The following is a 19,099-nucleotide window of genomic DNA, read 5'->3' as shown; positions in this document are numbered from 1 at the left end:
CTGACTAATTAATCTCGATCATGTCATGTAACTCTCGTTCAAATGATGTAATCTAGTTTTTCCAAGAATTAACAATGGAACATGATGAATGCATGTACATGACTTAGCATGTCTATTTAACTATTTATAATCCTTCTAGTAGCTTCAAATGATCCTTGGTCTTTTTTGTTTTTATTTCTTGTAACGTCTCATGGACAGAATCGGCATTTCGCCACCACTTCGCCACTGTCGGTGGAGCTTCCTGTGGTCAGCCCCTCCAAAACATTTCCAGCCTGGTTCCCGTCTTAAACATCGAACACCTATTCCCCTCCCCAACCCCACAACCCCATCATCCCACCGTCCGTTCCCCCCAAACCTGCTCGCCATTTAACCCGAAAATGACACACCATCAAACACACACACACGCCTTCCTTTAGAGACGAACCAAAACCCAAACACACACATACACAAACAAAGCATCCCCAAAAAAATCACATTCCCTCCTCCTCTCAGATCTGCATTTCTCCTCCTCCACCCAATGAAGCCCTCTTCGTTGGTCTCCGCGGCCGCGCTCGCGGTGGTGGTCCTCCTCAGCGTAGCCTCCGTGCAGGCCGCCTTCGACGACCAGGTCTCGGCGACGCCGGCGCTGGTCAAGAAGGTCAAAGGAAAGAAGGTGTGCGACAAAGGGTGGGAGTGTAAGGGATGGTCTCAGTACTGTTGCAATCTCACCATCACTGATTTCTTCCAGACTTACCAGTTCGAGGAGCTTTTCTCCAACCGGAACGCGCCCGTGGCTCACGCCGTTGGGTTCTGGGACTACAAGTCCTTTATTCTCGCCGCATCGCTTTTTCAGCCTCAGGGGTTTTGCACCACCGGCGGGAAGCTTATGCAGATGAAGGAGCTCGCAGCTTTCCTCGGACATGTCGGCAGCAAGACCTCTTGTAAGTCACATTCAGTTGCCCAGGTTTTATTTGATCCAATTTGTTATCTTTGAAGTGAATGTGGTTTACTTGCGACATAGTTGCAGAAAGATGCTTATGTTTTTGTTGTTGTTCATGTGTCGTCTGTGAAAAAGATTAGGTTTAAGGTCATATTTGATTGATTTTAAAAGAATTTAGGAAAATGATGATTTTGATTTAGGACAATAACAAGCTAAGGAGTAGGACAGTGGTTGCTTAGATACAAGATTAACATACCTGACTTCATGAACTTGTTATGTTTTGTCGGCTGTGAGTGGAAAAACTAGTTATATATGACAACAAATTCGATATGTTATGCGTAGCAAATGGTATGACTTGATTAAAGTGTAATACTGTAGACTGTGTAAACAAGTGTAAGCTGTTGTTGAATCTCATATGTGCATATCCGATTGTGATTACCCTAGGTGGTTACGGTGTGGCCACTGGAGGACCGTTGGCCTGGGGACTTTGCTATAACAGGGAAATGAGTCCCATGCAGTCATACTGTGATGACTTCTACAAATACACATATCCTTGCACTCCTGGAGCTGAATACTACGGTCGCGGAGCTTTGCCTATTTACTGGTTTGTGTTCTTTCTTTTGTTTTATCTATAATTGAACAATGTAGAATTTCTTTTAGTCTATTCAGCTTTTCTCAACCGTTTTTTTCTGACCTAATAACGGATTAGAGGATCTGGTTTGGTTTTCATTCCTACAAGTAGAGTTTTCATAGATGAAACGGTTCATTGAGATGCTCATAGGCCATTAGATTAGCCTAGTAACTCCACAAGCTAAATGCCATATATTTCAGTACTCCTGGAGAAAACCAGACTGTTCTCTAGGTCAAACAGAATGTCCTTAAGTTACATTTCAATTAGTTTTATAGTTTACCTAGTCTAGTAGAGCTTATGGAGTTGTAGACTATAAATTTGAATTGATGATGCTTATGAAGTTTCTCTTGCTGATCACATCCTAGGAACTACAATTACGGTGCAGCTGGGGAAGCATTGAAGGTTGATCTGTTGAATCATCCAGAATATATTGAGCAGAATGCTACTCTTGCCTTCCAGGCTGCAATATGGAGGTGGATGACTCCTATCAAGAAGTCACAACCCTCAGCCCATGAAGCATTTGTTGGCACTTGGAAGCCCACCAAGAATGATACGGAGTCCAAGCGGTTTCCTGGATTTGGCACAACAATGAATGTTTTATATGGGGATGGAGTTTGTGGCCAGGGTGACATTGACGCCATGAACAACATCGTTTCCCATTACCAGTATTACCTTGACCTTATGGGTGTTGGTCGTGAGGAAGCAGGTCCTCATGAAGTACTAACTTGTGCTGAGCAGCTTGCATTTAATCCGATTACCCAAGCATCTTCTTGAACTCTAAGTGGTGCGAGAGCCTACATTATCACACCCATCCCTTATGTTTCAGATAAAAAATGTTACAGTCAAAATCAAAATCAATTTCCTAGCCTAGCCAGGACCTTTCTCCCCAAGATGAACTATCAATAAATGAAGATGTCCAAGCTAGATGTTAATATGATTATTTGGAGTGTAGATGTGTGAAGCTACAAATGGGTGAGAATACACGACATGGTACTTATTTGTTGTTATAGTTTGTTGCTGCTATATGCATTTTATTTTTATTCTTTTACAAGGTCGAAATGTGTGATCATGTAATTTATAAAATGTAATATATGAACCAATTTCCTGTCAGTTTTGTATCAGTTACTTGAAAGTTCCTCCTTATTTTTTTGAGGTCTAATGTGTTCACAGCAACTAATTTGTAACAAAGTTGTCAAACTGAATAGCGACGGCTTTAATCTCTGATCAGGGGCTTGACCCTTCAGGGAACATCAAAGCTGTTGGTGCAATCTATAACCAGAAGGGTCGCCTTCAATGAGAATAGACTTCAAGTTCAACCGCACAGCAGCTTGGAGTCCATCTTTGACGGGCAGTGCACGCAACAGGAACACTGGAAGTGCTGGACCGGGCACCAGGAAGGACGGGTATGTCAAGTCGTCAAGATGATATTGGATAATAAAACCAGAAGTTGCTAAGCAGAAGAGGAAACTGCACCATCAGTGTTGAGCTTCACACTGTTGACTTAATAAACATGCATCAATGATAATAACATACAGTAGTTTTACTATGTTGCAGCTCTGCTTTGATCTTGCACATATATGTTACTCCTAAATCCTAATATGGGCATTGGTATTGCCAAGTGCGCAAACAAGGACCGCAAACAATATAAGCAGCAGGCAGCCCCAATCAGCATCACTATCAGTGTTGCAAACAAAGCGAAAAGCCGAAAATATGCAAAATTTGGGAAAACTTCTCTCAAACTAACAACATTGCAGGCCGTAAGCAAAAGTGTTGTATGGAAAGACCCAAGACAACGTCATGAGCAAGTATCCTCGTAACGTAAACACAATTAGCAATGACTTCATAGGCATTAACCACAAGCCGTATAAATCAGCATGCTTGTGTGAACTGAATAACATACAGGAAAGAATAACACACATAACTACATAAGGTAAAACCGTAAAAAAACAAATAACACTTGATTCAGACAATATCATATACAACACAACATTTTGCTAAACATTCAGGAAGCAAAAATGGGTAGATAAATAAAAGGTAACAGAGAGGGAGGGAGAGACGTAGGCCCGGACCTGAGATTTTCAGACCTGAGTCGAACTCTCAAAGTTGGGCCCTCAAATCTTAATGTGCATTTCGTGTCATTTTTTATTTTTATTTTTATGAAATGCATTTTCTTTATAAAAAATTTTCGGGAACTAGCTAACAACAATTGAAACAACAAACAACATGTAATTTCTGAAAATATTCATGTAATATCCAAATATATGTAGAGATTACCAAACCTCTCTATGTTTTAGTAATTTTATATCTAAATATTCTAGTTATCCTATTTGGATAATATTTTAATAATCATATTTTACATTATAAATCCTATTTACAAAACAAATTTCTTACGTATGGACTTTAATGGATTTTAAGATATACTATAATTATGTATAACTTATTGAACTTGTATGGGCCATCATGTCAATATTTTCCTTTAATTTGACAAAAGTTGAGCTTAATTACTGTGCTAGTAGGATCTGGATATAATGAAAACTTGTTAATTTTTTTTGGGCCCCTTATGACTCTGGGCCTTGAGTCGGCTGACTCCTCAGCCTCATGTCAAGTCCGGGCGAGAGAGGAAGAGAGACAGACTTATGAAGAGTAAGCTAGCTCAATACATAAGAAGAGAAGCCAAACTGTCCCCCGCCAATTTATACTTTACTATCATAATTTTCGCTGGCATTAATCTTTGTCTACCATGATTACAGTACTTGCTGTTTATATTTAAACATTCTAATGGCTTTACCCGAGAGCATTGCGACGCTTTAGACCTGTAAAGGAGGCCAGGGCTTCACCAGATGGAGACTAATTAATCAAGCACCTATTGCATCATCCTTCATTTGTTTCTTTCTTACTGAAACTCAGAGCTCCATATGTCCTTATCATTCTCCCAACAAAACAACTTTGAAAGAATTTTAAGCAGGCATATAAAACAGTTACCAGATAATCAAAACGTGAAAGCTATAGCATAACTAATTAACTATATATCCAATGTGCAGCCTAAAGCAAGAGATCATATCAATGTCACAGTTCCATAGCTGGGCTGTGCCATTTCTTCGTTAGGTTGGTACAACTTTCTACTTTGTGACCTTTTATATGCTTGAAAGAATACATATATAATGAAAAGGTGTGACTAGAAGTTGTGAATTTCATATATAAGCTCCACCGCAACACTAGCAGTTTTTCCCTGTTGTGAACTTTCTCCATGTTTCATTTGGATTTCTTGAACTGAGGCTAAAGAAGCTGAAGAGCTCACTAGGTAGTAGCTCAAGATGGAAACAGTTGAAGAGTTGAACTGCATATATAGAAACCCAAATGAATCCATTGAAGCTCGAGTCAAGGACCTCCTTTCTCGCATGACTTTGAAAGAGAAGGTGGGGCAGATGACCCAAATTGAGCGTGAGGTCGCCACCCCTTTTGCCATTAAAGACTTGTCAATCGGTACACTTCTCTCTCTTTCTCTCTGTATGGTTAGGTATGCAAGTGATGATGACTATATATGGTATTGTTCATATTGCGCTAGGGAGCATAATCAGTGGTGCAGGAAGTGAGCCGTTTAAGAAGGCTTTATCGGCGGACTGGGCCGATATGGTTGACGGATTTCAGAGGTGTGCACTGGAAACCCGGCTCCGGATTCCATTGATATATGGGATTGATGCGGTTCATGGGAACAATAGTGTCTATGGTGCCACTATATTTCCTCACAATGTTGGTCTTGGGGCTACCAGGTTAGTGTTCTTCCCTCTTTTCCTAAGAAGCATGGGAAAAGAATCGAGTTTGTTCTTTGAATCCCGAGTTATGACAGAAAAATTAAATGGAATTCGTGTCATAATGCTGTTCTCTGAAAGTTAATAGGGTGTCCAATAAATTCCATTTTCTTTGTTTCAATCTTTTTCTTGTAGTATGTATTGATACCATACAAAAGAAGGAACGTTCAATGTCTGATTAAATATTATCCAACCATTTTCAAGACTTTTTTCTCGTTTTTCCCTAATGTTAGAACTATGTGACAGAGATGCGGATTTGGCTCGAAGGATTGGTGAGGCCACTGCTCTTGAAGTCAGGGCTAGTGGCATTCACTACACTTTTGCTCCCTGTGTAGCTGTGAGTCATTGTGATTGTAATCAGTTAATACTTATTACTGAGTTTCATTTATGTTTATCTGTTCATTTACTCGAACTACAGTCATCAGATTTTGTTGCCATTTCAAACAATGTTTCTTGTGATTGAATAGATTGCAGTTGGTACTGGTGTGATAGTTGTAGAACTTGAGTGGTGATCACATCATCAGTGCTGTACTAAGTGAATTAGTTTTGACAGGTATGCAGAGATCCCAGGTGGGGAAGATGCTACGAGAGTTACAGCGAAGACACTGAAATTGTTAGAAAGATGACATCCATTATATCAGGTTTACAGGGGAAGGCACCCCAAGGGCATGAAAATGGCTTCCCTTTTATAAAAGGAAGGTAGAGGATTGCTTGTTTATTCTACTTTTGCCAATTAACTATCTTGTTTGAACTTTGAAAGGTAAAATTAGGAAATTGAATTTTCAAATACTATGTCAGGCTAATTAGGGGAAAAATATATAGAAACCAAATACTTTTTGGGGCTATGAAACAAATTTAATGGTCTCCCTACTTTGCTACTTCTACCAAGAAGGTCGATATCTGTAAAGTTATGTGGTCAAGCTTCTTCTGTACTAAGTCATCTTTCACAGCGTGTTCATCCCTTGACACTTTGATATTGTATATCAATCCAAGTTCCATATCACTTACTCAGATACTCTTACATGTGTGAATTCGTTAATTAATCTTACATTGTTTTAATTCCAGAAACAATACTATTGCATGTGCCAAGCATTTTGTTGGAGATGGGGGCACACAAAAAGGTGTAAATGAGGGAAATACCATATCATCTTATTATGACTTGGAGAGGATTCATATGGCACCATATCTGGACTGCATTTCTCAAGGAGTTTCCACTATTATGGCATCTTATTCCAGCTGGAATGGAAATAGACTACATGCTGATCGTTTTCTCCTTACTGAAATCTTGAAAGGAAAGCTAGGATTCAAGGTTAGCAAATAGATAATGTGAACTATTTTCTTGGTGAACAGGAAATCACACGTGCCGTGTACAAGAAATTACTTCTGACAGTATTTCTAACTTTAGTGTTCTTTACTTCAAACTAAAACCGTATTATTTGATGTTATACAAATAGTACGCGTAAGTAACAAAAGTTAGACAATAATAGAAAACACTGCACGTTACGTATGAGTTCTTATCAGGGTATGTATGCTCTGCTACAGGGAATTGTGATTTCTGACTGGGATGGACATGAAACAATTAGCGAGCCTCAAGGATCAAACTACCGTTTCAGCGTTTTATCTGCCATCAATGCAGGAATTGACATGGTAGATATTGAATTAGAATTTTTAAAGCCATACTATTCATTGCTTTCGTTGATTTTTAGTTAATTTGTCTAATTGAGAAGATATGCAGGTTATGGTGCCTTTCAGATTTAAAAATTTTGTGGATGATTTAGTAAATCTGGTGGAACATGGGGAGATACCAATGTCCAGGATAGATGATGCTGTTGAGAGAATACTGAGAGTGAAGTTTGTTGCTGGTCTTTTTGAACATCCCTTTTCTGATAGATCTTTGCTGGACAAAGTTGGTTGTAAGGTAAACATATAATGCACACATATCCTTTCTTATATTGACCTCAGACAATTTAATATCTGATATGCAGCTTATCATTATAATGCAGCTGCACAGGGATCTGGCACGCGAAGCTGTTCGCAAGTCGTTGGTTCTGTTGAAGAATGGAAAGGAGCCAAGAAAACCTTTTCTTCCATTAGATAGAAAAGCCAAAAGAATACTGGTTACCGGAACACATGCTGATGATCTTGGATATCAGTGCGGAGGATGGACAGTTACTAAGGCGGGATTAAGCGGCAGATTCACCATTGGTATGTAATATATACTTGCCCCAGATTTTAATAATTGATAAGGCTACAATTTTTATGTTTGTAATAATATGACATTTGTTCAATGTCAGCTCTGAGTTAGATTTTACAGTAAGTTTTCCATTTCGAGTTGTTACTCCTTAAATCATGTCAGCTCTGTAGTAACTCTACACCGAAGTTTTCTGGGGTGAAATTTTTTAGTCAAAGAAAAATGGTTTTCTCCTGGATATATTCTTCTATTTTTCATCAATATTTGTAGTTAGACTGAACTTTTTACAGATAACAAAAGCTACACAAATTGTAAATTTTCATGTTTATATTTACATTTTTAGGCACAACCATCTTGGAAGCTATCAAGAAAGCAGTTGGACACAAAACAGAAATAATTCATGAGCAGCTTCCATCAACCGACACCCTAGCACGTAATGACATCTCTTTTGCAATTGTTGCCATCGGTGAAGGTTCATATGCCGAATGCAAGGGCGACAACTCGGAGCTTGTGATTCCTTTTGATGGAGATGATATTATAACCTCAGTTGCTGAAAGAATCCCCACATTGGTGATTCTGATATCTGGAAGACCTTTAACTGTACAGCCAAGTCTCTTGGATAAGATGGATGCTCTTGTTTCTGCTTGGTTGCCTGGTAGTGAAGGAGAGGGAATTGCAGATGTTATCTTTGGAGATTATAACTTCGAGGGCAAGCTACCGGTGACATGGTTTAAAAGTGTGGAACAGCTCCCATTGGATGCTGGAAGCAACTCATATGAACCTTTATATCCTCTTGGGTTTGGATTGACATGCAATACGGAGAAAATTATACACCAAACAGGTTTTGATGAATGAGGTTGTTCTCAAGCTCTGAGTAGACCAAGTTTCTGGAATCTGTTTAAGATGATTAAGCAAGAGTGCAAAGCGGCTGTCTTTGAATTAATGTCTCTTTTCTGTGGGCATCTGTTTCTTTGTTTCTTTCCCTTGATGTATGTGAACACAGAATGTGCTGTGCTGTGTCTGGCTTTTTGAGTTGTGTCAGAATATTTAAGAAAGCCTTTCCACTCCATACTTCAGCAATTCTTCAATTGGTAAATCATGATCTTCCGGGAACATGCAGCAAAGCAAGAAGAATGACCAAGCATCATCAGATCTCAAGGTATCATAGCTTTATTCTTTTGAAAGTGTCTCTCATCTTTAGGGTTGACAGGTTGAACTGCATTTAGTTAGGGAGATTCTACATTCTATTCCAAATTATTTCGTTTCTGAGCGGTGAGCCTAGAGATATCCAAGTGCCGTTGCAGCTTTTTTCAGTGCATTTGGGAGACCCCATCCCATTCTCTAGCTACCTGCCTTGCTTCATCATAGGAAATGGTAGATTTATGAAAAGACTTTCCTGAAGGGTTCATGAATAAATCCAAGAATCTACCAGAGGAAGAACTATTGAGAGGGATCAGTGCTTGGCACCCCATAGCGTGGCAGACATTCATTATCCTTAGTGAGTAGGACTTTGAAATTGCATCATTGAAGCTCACTCTGAGCAGAAATATTAATGCTTGACACATTCTCTCCCAAATGTAGTCCAAGATTATAAGGATCCCATTTTCAATTAGGATCCACTCTTAATTCTTCTGTTTCTTCTAACTTCTGTGTCCACCATTTCAATTCCAACTAGACCTGCGAACGAGTCCTTTTTTACGTTTTTTTTTTTTTTTTTGTTTTGTGTGCGAATAAGTGCTTTGGGATACAACTAACCAAAGTTTGTAAGTGAAAAGCACATCCTTTGAAGTTTACATACTGACATGTTTCACCATGGTTGTCTTGCCAACGCCTCCTCTTCCATGCACCCCAATCACAGTGATGTTATCATCCTCCACTATCATAGTGACGAGCTTGTTTCCTCAAATTCTGTATGACCTCCATTGCGTTTAATCTCCTTACATACTTCACAAGCAGCAGCTAGTTTTAGCTACATATACAATTTACAATCAAAAGGAAAAAAAAAAAAAAAAAAAAAAAAAAACTCGGAGTTCTGTTTTCTGAATGGTAATCTTTAGTAGACCAAAATGGAAGGGATCAAGTAATGCAATTGGCTTGAATAATGAATAAGGATAGGGATTGTCATTACTTATAATACTTGATAATATTCTCCTTATTCTAGGGATGGGCATAAAAAACCGTAATCCCGAACCCGTCCCGAAATTTACCGAGACGGGACACGGGACGGATAATTCAAGTCCCGTTTAGGCACATCTCATCCCGACTATTATAATGATTGATTTTTTATTGATTAAGATATGATTTAAACATTTCATTTAAGTGTTTTGATCTTAGCTTTTTTTTCTTCTTTAAGTTACTAGGTTGTCACCAATTCAATAATAGTGATGTTTTATACTTTAATTTGTTGATTGTTATAGACTCTCTTATTGCACCTTAGTGGTGATGACTAATGACAAGTTTAGAGAAAGTAAGTAGTATAAACTCTCTTGTTACACCATGTATTTACAAGTATTGGTTAATACATAATAGAGTAAAGAGCACTATAAAACTATGAAACTCTTTCTTTTGCTTACAAGTTTATTTTCAACTTTTTTTATCCAGGATTGGGCCCATCCTGTCCCGTCCCAACCGGGATAGGGCCCGGGTGAGATGAAGTCTAAAAAACGCAAAGCCCGTCCCATCCCATCCCGATTTCATTGTCCGGGACAGGCCGTGAGATTAGATTTATTAAGACTGGGCATAAAAAACCGAAATCCCGATCCCATCCCGGTCCTATCCCGAAATTTAACGGGACGGGACGGGATCTAAGACTAAAAACACTAGTCTCGTTCCATCTTGTCCCGTTAGATAAAACACGGTACGGGCCGTCGGACCGAAAGTTTGAGGCCCGTCAGGCCTGTCCCATCCGTGTATTAATAAAGAGCAATCTCAGCCGTTGTTTTCTTTAGATGATTTCATCTCACCTGTTAATTTCAGACCCTAATCCTAACCTCAATCTCAGCCGTTGTTTTCTTTAGATGATTTCATCTCACCTGTTAATTTCAGACCCTAATCCTAACCTCATCTCATCTCATTTGAATAATCACAGTAGCCTCTCACTCTTCATCCCAAAATGCGAGACCCAAATCGGCAAATTGCTCTTAACATTGATCCATCCAAACCCCAAATCGAAGATGCGAACTTGAAATCTCAAACCCTCGATCGTTCTTCTTCTGCTCTTCCCCTCATATGGGACTCTGCTACTGCCTTGTAACGTTGAAGCTGCTGCGATCAGAAGTCGACGGGACTTGTGTCGGCCAAAGCAGATGACGACGATGGCAGTACGACCTTTGATAGGTTCGGGCTCTTCATCTTCTTCGGCGAATTAAATTTCTCTGAATCTTTTGTCTGAAATCTCACTCTGTTCTGAGGTTGATAGCGGCGAGCTACGATAAGGTACAGCAAGGTCTGGTGATCTTGTTTGGGATCGTTGGTGATTAGTAATTTGATCTGGGTTTGGTCAGAAACTAATCAAGATCAGTTTGGTTTTGGTCTGTTGATTTTTTTTTTTTCTTCTGAGAATATGGTTACGGGAAAGAAGAAATTGTTCTTAGGTTTGATATTGGGTAAGATGAAATTACTTCCTTCTGGGTAATTTTATTGATAGTCTGCATATGGTGCGAAAGTATGGCAAAAGCAAATTGTTACAGTACTTTCTTGTGTGTGAACTTGTAATGCATTGGCTATTATGGATGTAATGATGCAATATGAATTTATAAATGTTATGTACTGGTGAAGTTGTGTTTCTGATGTAGAACAAGGTAGGATTTTGGCATATTGGGTTTTTGAATTAAACCTAGAAGGCTAGAAGGCAATCAGGATATATTTTTTCTTCAGTTTTGGAATTGGGCGGGATGGCTGGGATCAGTCCCGTCCCGATCCCGTCCGGGATGGGACTTGGTCGGGATCAAATTTCAAAACGCAAGGCCCGTCCCAGTCCCGTGTGCAATGTACGGCATTGCACACGGGACAGGACGTGGGATTAGCATAATCCCGTTCCATCTCGTCTCACGCTCAGCCCTAAGATTTATCCCGTCCCATGCCCAGCCCAACCTTATTCATTGCCATTTTCTGCGCCCTGTTTCTGTGTTATTACTATGTGGTTTGTAACCAACTTTTTTTATGTGCTAGACTTTGAAAGCTGAAAGTTTTGGTATGTATTAGCTATTCAATGGCTCACTATGTAGTAGACTACTCATCTGTATGATTTATTTGTAGTTTGGAGACATAATAGAACTTTGTAAATGGTTTGTAAATTGCAAGTAGGAACCCCAAAATGGCAAAAAAACAAAAGGTTCAGAAACATTTCCAACAGAAAAGGACCTCAAATCCTAAACTGTTTTGTCAGAGTCCAATGGTATTTGATCTTTTCAAAGGAAAAATTCAGAGATAATTTAGATGAAGTTAAATTTGGGGTGCAGTAGTCTCATTCTCACTCAAACATGGCCTAGGAAATGCGGAACCTCATGTGCAATTTGATCTTGCCAGATGGGGTGATTATCACATGTAACCATGCAAACTTGTTTGAAACTACTCCAGTGGAAGGGGGTTCACTGTGAATCTGTCATACAATGTTAGCCTTTAAACAATGGTGTTCATCTTGCATTCAGTTTTGCTAACTCACAAGAATATAGTGGTTGACATAAATGCCATCAAAAATGAAAATTCTTTATCTAACTAAAGGCTGAAATTGTATCACCAGACAAAGCCAGTGCTTCATCCAAGGATTGCGAGTGTTACTGTCCTCAACTTTAGTTGAACATATTTGGGAGAGGCCTCACTGCCATGAACGCGTCCACCATCTGAGAGAAGAAAACATGATGCAAGTTGTAACAGATATCCTTCATTTCAATTTCAAGATTTATAATCAACAGCATTTCACAACCATTTCAGCATATCCAGAAAAAAAAAAAAAAAAAAAAAAAAGGAACCACATGCTCCCATTACTTGCACAGCTAAATGATGCAAATGAGTTGGAAATCAGACATGCTATAATTCACAACAATCTTGATGTAGGCGCTAATGCATAGAAATGTCACACAATGAGAATGTACAGAAACAGCTACCCGCTTCAAATTACTTATCTTTGAACGTAAATGCTTAGTTCTCATTTCCCAATGTCATAACTATAACTGGGGGATCGGTAAATCATTCAAAATTCATCAACATTCTGGAAACTGCTGATAGGAAGATAATTAATTACCTCATCAGTGACAGCAGCTCTAGCCCTACGATGTCTCTCCACAATTTCTGTCAAAACTTGAATGAGCCTCTGCTTCACTTCCCCTGTCAACATTCGACCTGCACCATACTCCTAATAGCGCCCAAAGCAAAAGCAAATGTTATTAAAACAAAAAAGCAGAATGCTAAGGTTAAATACAAAATCCTTGCAGAAACAAAAATAGTGATGAAAATGAATCAAGTTTGTAAGGGTCAGCTATCTCACCTTTCCTATATGAGCGAGCTCAATGTCATCATCCAGAAAAAATTTCAGATATTTATATGGTATGTCTACCTGATTAATGTCCATACAACAAAAACATTTCTCAGTTAGTATGCATTACCAACTAATTCATGATAAGATGTAATTAAGCAACAAATAGCATATCCCGTAGCTATTTTGAGGACAAATTATATTAATAGCGTGCAAGACAATCCCAATACCTCGAGATCTGCTCCCAACTCTCTGTGTTTCTCTATTGTATCTTGCCCCCCAGAAAAAGCAAACTTTTTTATCTGCAGAAATCCATAAAAATTTCTTAGCAGATATATAATTTGCCAAAAAAGCATGTCTGCATGTACATCAATTTTCTAATGTTGAAGAGCTTTTGGTCATTTGGATTGTAAGCTCATGTTTGGCACCGTAAAACTTAGGGGACTCCAATATATGTTCTATTTTTACCTAGAAGCAAAGAAAACGTACACCAGACACGAGCCTAGGGTTTGGCAATGGAGAATCTAAGAAAAGATAAGGTGATTTTGGCTTGAGAAGATGAGGACACACATCCAAAGAAATAGAACCATGTTGAGTATATTAAATTCCACTTATAGACATGCATCAATGATAGTATTACAGTATTTTTACTAAGTTGCTGCACTGCTCTGAACTTGGACATACATGTTACTCCAAATATGAGCATTGATATTGACAAGTGCTTAAACAATATAAGCAGCCTGCAGCCCTAATCAGCATCAGTGTTGCAACAAAGCAAAAGCACACAAAATTTTGGAAAAACTTTCTCAAACAGTCAAACTAACAATATTGAACAATTCAGAAGTGAAAGAATAGAGGCATGTTGTACACCATCTTTTGTCCACCTAATAACGTAAACAAAATTGTTGTTTAGAAAAAGATAAGACAAGGTCATATATGCACCTTGCTCTTAATATCCTTTGCGGAATCAGTTACATAGATGGCGGAATTCGGATCACTAGCCGACATTTTCCCTGTTTCTCCCTGGTAAGAATCCACATTCCACAAATACAATCAGCAATGACTTCAATAGGTATTAAACACAAGCCGTATGAATCAACATACTTGAATGAACTGAATAACATCCAGGAAAGAATAAGACACATGAGGTAAATGAACAATAATACTTAGAGGATATCATATACAGCACATTTGCAGTGAAAACTCAGGAAGGAAACATAGGTATATAAATATAAGGGGCTGTGTAGAGGGAGGGAGGGAGGAAGAGAGAGAGAGACTTGAGATGAGTTAGCTCATTACATTAGAAGCCCAACTGGTCCCCTTTAATTTATATACCACCAGTTTCCCTTCATAATTTGCTATACTCATCTTTGTCTACCATAACACTACGATGAAATCTTATCATCAAGACGCATACTTGAGTACTATCACATGAATACTGCATGCAATAATGAACTTTTCTTTAAGTGATAATGGTCCTTTTACTTTGTATACAACAAATGGTATATTGTTGTTCATTTTGAGTGCGCAATACACAAGATTCTACACAATCCACATTAAGATTTCAATGAATCTGCAAGCATCAAATTCAGTTCCCTCACCATAACAACTGACCAAAAGCCAGTTGATAGATCTGGACCAAAAGCAGTTTCAGTGAAGTAAAACACAGACAGTTATACTCTCCATCAATACAAATCTAACAACTCAAAGAACAGTAATTTCTGAAGATCACCATATACCTGGAGGGCAGGGAAGAATAAAGATTCTATTAAAGCAGGCTTGTGATATCCGATGCGTGGAGCGACATCCCGGGTCATCCTAAAATAAGGATCCTGGACAGATACACAAACAGAAGAGGTAACTTATTAGTATAAAAAAAAGAAGATAATCAACTTTCACCCAATAACTTAAATGCAGAAGCTGAAAAATTATCTAAACTGATATTCATAGCCATCATATTAAATCTTAGCAAGGGAGTCGCAATTTAAGATTAGATGGTTGCCTAAATATCTAGCCAGAAAAAGAAACACTGCCCCTACAAATCTCACTTTCAATATACGAGGAAGAAGCTTTCCAGCAACTTCCATAATACGTTTTATGAAAAGTACAAGAAATTGCAACATAAAGCTATTATGGATTTACCATACGCATTTATCATGGTCGTATCATACATACAAATATAAACTTTTGATTTCCAGCTATGAGAATTATCCTCAACATTTTTACCTGGTCAATCGCACAGGGTATTAAGCACCGAAGATTATCTTGACCAGAGAACAGATGTGGAAAAGAACTTGGAAATGATGGTACTGCCTGCATTGGCACATGACAAAAAATATTGAATCTCTTTATGCCAACAAAAGCTTGAGATCCATGTTACCTTACACACAGATAGTCACATAATAAATATTGAACAACAAATAGCAGTTGAAGAGAAATACATTCTTGGAGCTTAGACTTGAACTAACATAAGTTGTTTTTTCTTTATTCTATTATCAAATACAAAAGCTGTTTACTAGTGAAAGCATTATTGATTGGCAGCAAATCAAGAAGTCAAAAGCAATCATAAAAACAGAGCACATGTTTCAGTTAAGTATAAAAACCGATACATTTTGCTTCACTCGTTTCCTGGAACTAATCAGGAACAACTCGTAATTTTTTTCATAAATCAAATGATACTAGCTTCAGTCATATGTAGCCAAGGATAATTACCTGTACCGGTGGAAAACTAACTTTTCCAATGTGATCTTCGCCAGTAAAACCAAATATGCCAACCACCTGCATATTAGATTTCAACCTCACAAAATGAGTACTAAATCTCGAACAATAAGGTATACAAAATACATATTACTAGAAGAAAAGTTAAAAAAGCAAATAACAGTCCAAGGGGTCTAATATTGTAATCACCTTATTATAAGTGACGCACTTCCCAACCTTTACCATGTTCTTGTAGAAAGCACTGCACAGGAAATTAGATACAAAACCAGTGAGCAACTGATGTCACGCGTGCACAAACACATATTCAAAAATGTTCATGTGAATCAAACTCCTGTCAGGTTGGGAAGAAAAAACGAGAGAAGGTTTTGCAGTCATTACTGAAGCTTACCAAGATTAATGCAGTGAATAAATTTTTACGAAATCTTAGTGGTTGTTGATAAAGTGATTGGCAGAGTGGCCAAGTTTAACAGTCATGAGGCTTATCAACTTAACTTATTAACATTCTGAGTATTTTAATGTGCACATCAGTAATATTGTCCTAATCAACAACTAAAGGATTTTACAGAAATCCCGAAATCTCAAATTCTCCTAGTATGGGCAGCCAAGTAAAAAAAGGCTCGGACAACACAGTTTAGTAAAATTCTGAGAGAATAATCTCAGACATTTCAACATGAAAGAAATAAGATTTCATTTTAAGACTTCCCTCAACTTTGGGATCTACTGTTTTCAATATGTTGTCAAGTGTTAAAAGAATAGTTACTTACCCACCGACATAATCGAAATCGGAAAATATAAAGGTTCGTGTCACATCAAAACCACAGGCAATGATGTCTTTGGCATTTTCCCTCGCAAGCCTCTGGCTTTCCTCCACACTAATATTCTTCCACATACATTTCTCATCATCTGTAAGTTGTATAACCAGCGGGACCTTGAAGGCATCCTGCAAATATCTGCAAACAAAATCACACAGCTTAGTTGGTTAGTAAGTTCACCTATAATTCTCCCTAACAAATTCACTTCACAGCATGCCGGCCACAAAAAAATCCAATAAAAATAAAAAGAAAAAACGACACCAAGGATCATAAAATCTCTAGAGAGATTGAAAGATCTTGTAATACTCTTTTCACCCATCTCTTAACACCTACAGCAAAAATTGACAGCCAAAATATCAAACAACGCGTATCATCCAATCCCGCTCCATACTATTACTTTCTAGTTGCAATGTTGAGCTCTATTAATGTCCAGCAAAAGCTTCCGTGTAATCCCTCAAAAGATGTAGAATTTCATTCTCATCCAATGCTCCCAAAAGATAAATTTCATTTTGCTTCCATCTTTAAACACCTAGAGCATAAATCGACAATCGAACTACCAAAGCAAAGCATATATAACTGACAAACGATTCCAATTCCAAACAATGACTTGAAATTCATCTCAGCGAAAGCATTTACTTACTTAGTGAACATGAAGGGGATGAGATGCCCCAAATGCAAAGCCTCAGAGGAAGGTCCTCTTCCAGTGTAGAGATAAAACTTGTCTCCTCTCTCATACGCGTCCAGAATCTCATTCAAGTCCCTGCAAATCACACACATTCAGGATCCCAAACAAACAAACCCTAGAAATTAGAGAGAGAGCAGACCGGTGGGCGAAGAAGACGTCGCGGCGGAGGAAGACGTGGGGAGGGCGGGAGGTGAGACGGCGGACGCGGTCGACGAGAGATTGATCGATACGCTGGCAACCGAACTGGTCTATGAGCTTGTCGTAGTCGATTTTGCCGCCTTCTTTGGCCTCCACCTTCCATGGATTCACAATCTGCTGCTCTTCTTCTCCGTTTTGCTTTGTCTCCATTTGCACTGAGGTCTCAGACAGTCAGAGAGTTCCACTCCGGCCTTGACCTAAACACAAAATTTATCTACTCTCAAATTCTAGTCTACTCCCAATTTCTTTCTAGTCATAATTTTAAGGCTAAAAGTTATAAATAATCTTCGTGGTTTTAGGTCATAACTATGTTTGTTTTTGTGGTTTTAAAATGTCTAATATTAATCATCGTGATTTATATCTTGACTAATTTTAATTTATTTTAATATTTTGTCTAACACACTATTAGTGAAGTCCTCATATTTTCCTCACATGTTGGGTTAATTTCGCCAATTGCATTTAAACGGTGGTTCTACAGGTGTTCTCCCAAACTGATTTTTCATTGTGAACTACTTTCTCACAACCTGCGGATTTTTCTGCAGATGCAACAAAAAGCCCCTCTCCCAAACAAATTTGGCTTCTCTTTTGCTCAAGTAATTAGACAACTAATATTATGAGGAGAGAAGGGTCCAAAAAATTTCAAACCTACTTTTTGTGTTCTAAGAAACCGAATGCCTCCGATTTCTCGAAGGGGTGGATTTAGCAGCCTCTTCAGGATTTGCAAAACCAAGACTCCCAGATGAATCTGAGCTATTATTCTCGTCTTGTCCCCCTTTGCTTGAAAATAGCTTGGCAAAGACCTTATTTGAATTGAGCAACCCTCTCATTTTACTAACTGCAGCCTTGTCAACATTGCTTTTACCATCTCCATTCCTCTCACTACTGGCCATCTTAAGGAAGCTAGCTCTCCTTTTTCAGGGCCCTAAGCTCCTCAGCGGATGCAATTGCATCCCAATCCTCCTTGAGAACCACTGTTTAAATCTTTCATGCCTTTAGGTAAGTCGGGAGTGTTAGTGCCTAATGAAGCAGCAACTTTGACTTGCTCAAAAAAGAGTACATGCGCTATGTAAAAGACGAAATTAACCCAATATGTGAGGGGCATATGAGGACCTTACTAACGGTGTTAGACAAAATATTAAAATAGACCAAAATTAGTCGAGATATAAAACACGAGGACCAACATTAGACATTTTGAAACCACGGAGATAAACATAATCATGACCCCAAACCACGGGGACCATTTATAACTTTTACCCTAATTTTTATAAAAAGACAAAAATTAAGTCACTTAGAACAAAATTTAAGTTACTAAAAATATAAAGCATGAGTGTTGATTATAATTTGAAGAGCGTGGATTTCATTTCCCTTTTTGAAATACCATATACCATATATCTATACTTGTTTAGCCCACAATTCTCGACCCCAACCAGCCTAAAACGACACTTACAAATATAATCAGTCAATCAAATAGGGACGCTCATTTTTGCCCGTTAATAATCTTAGTGTTGTGGGTAGGGATGACAATAGGGAGGGTAGGGTCAGGGGATTAAAAAACCATACACATACCCTATTTCATTTACAATCCCCATACACACAATCCTCGTAATTAAATAATGAGGATTCTTCATCCCCGTCCCTTTTGGGAATTACGTTCTCATACCCT

At 38.4% G+C, this 19,099-nt stretch overlaps 3 protein-coding genes across 3 annotated transcripts; 2 read left to right on the top strand and 1 right to left on the bottom strand.

Moving 5' to 3' along the window:
- The first annotated feature begins 426 nt into the window (after positions 1-426).
- LOC101311465 (chitinase-like protein 1-like) lies at positions 427-2,659 on the top strand. Its single transcript, XM_004296650.1, has 3 exons — positions 427-920; positions 1,364-1,523; positions 1,916-2,659. Exons 1-3 carry the CDS (start codon positions 518-520, stop codon positions 2,322-2,324), a joined length of 972 nt encoding a protein of 323 aa, XP_004296698.1. The 5' UTR covers positions 427-517; the 3' UTR covers positions 2,325-2,659.
- Positions 2,660-4,864: 2,205 nt separating this feature from the next.
- LOC101311178 (periplasmic beta-glucosidase-like) lies at positions 4,865-8,453 on the top strand. The gene is made up of 9 exons (XM_004296649.1): positions 4,865-5,033; positions 5,116-5,320; positions 5,606-5,696; positions 5,913-6,058; positions 6,425-6,668; positions 6,902-7,006; positions 7,095-7,277; positions 7,363-7,564; positions 7,894-8,453. The coding sequence occupies exons 1-9, from the start codon at positions 4,865-4,867 to the stop codon at positions 8,403-8,405; spliced, it is 1,857 nt and encodes a 618-aa protein (XP_004296697.1). The 3' UTR covers positions 8,406-8,453.
- A 3,642-nt stretch (positions 8,454-12,095) lies between these two features.
- Positions 12,096-17,750, bottom strand: LOC101310887 (tryptophan--tRNA ligase, cytoplasmic-like). The gene is made up of 12 exons (XM_004296648.1): positions 17,378-17,750; positions 17,194-17,313; positions 16,506-16,691; positions 15,931-15,982; positions 15,736-15,801; positions 15,250-15,336; positions 14,763-14,855; positions 13,966-14,046; positions 13,254-13,325; positions 13,036-13,104; positions 12,793-12,903; positions 12,096-12,391 (listed from the first exon to the last, which is right to left on the bottom strand). Exons 1-12 carry the CDS (start codon positions 17,584-17,586, stop codon positions 12,341-12,343), a joined length of 1,197 nt encoding a protein of 398 aa, XP_004296696.1. The 5' UTR covers positions 17,587-17,750; the 3' UTR covers positions 12,096-12,340.
- Positions 17,751-19,099: the final 1,349 nt, after the last annotated feature.

Source organism: Fragaria vesca, linkage group LG4, assembly GCF_000184155.1.
Source record: "Fragaria vesca subsp. vesca linkage group LG4, FraVesHawaii_1.0, whole genome shotgun sequence".
Taxonomy (NCBI): Eukaryota; Viridiplantae; Streptophyta; class Magnoliopsida; order Rosales; family Rosaceae; genus Fragaria; species Fragaria vesca.
Note: the sequence above shows the minus strand (reverse complement) of the source record. Positions and strands in the feature narration are given on the sequence as shown.

Bases quoted from the DNA above. Each gene is read 5' to 3' on its own strand.
- LOC101310887 (XM_004296648.1), bottom strand. From the start codon at position 17,586: ATGGAGACAAAGCAAAACGGAGAAGAAGAGCAGCAGATTGTGAATCCA. The intron at 16,692-17,193 runs GTAAGTAAATGC...TTTTGTTTGCAG, and splicing joins ATCCCCTTCATGTTCACTAA to ATATTTGCAGGATGCCTTCA. The intron at 13,105-13,253 runs GTATTGGGATTG...GACATTAATCAG, and splicing joins AGTTGGGAGCAGATCTCGAG to GTAGACATACCATATAAATA.
- LOC101311178 (XM_004296649.1), top strand. From the start codon at position 4,865: ATGGAAACAGTTGAAGAGTTGAACTGCATATATAGAAACCCAAATGAA. The intron at 7,007-7,094 runs GTAGATATTGAA...GAAGATATGCAG, and splicing joins TCAATGCAGGAATTGACATG to GTTATGGTGCCTTTCAGATT. The intron at 7,565-7,893 runs GTATGTAATATA...TTACATTTTTAG, and splicing joins AAGCGGCAGATTCACCATTG to GCACAACCATCTTGGAAGCT.
- LOC101311465 (XM_004296650.1), top strand. From the start codon at position 518: ATGAAGCCCTCTTCGTTGGTCTCCGCGGCCGCGCTCGCGGTGGTGGTC. The intron at 921-1,363 runs GTAAGTCACATT...TGATTACCCTAG, and splicing joins TGTCGGCAGCAAGACCTCTT to GTGGTTACGGTGTGGCCACT. The intron at 1,524-1,915 runs GTTTGTGTTCTT...ATCACATCCTAG, and splicing joins GGAGCTTTGCCTATTTACTG to GAACTACAATTACGGTGCAG.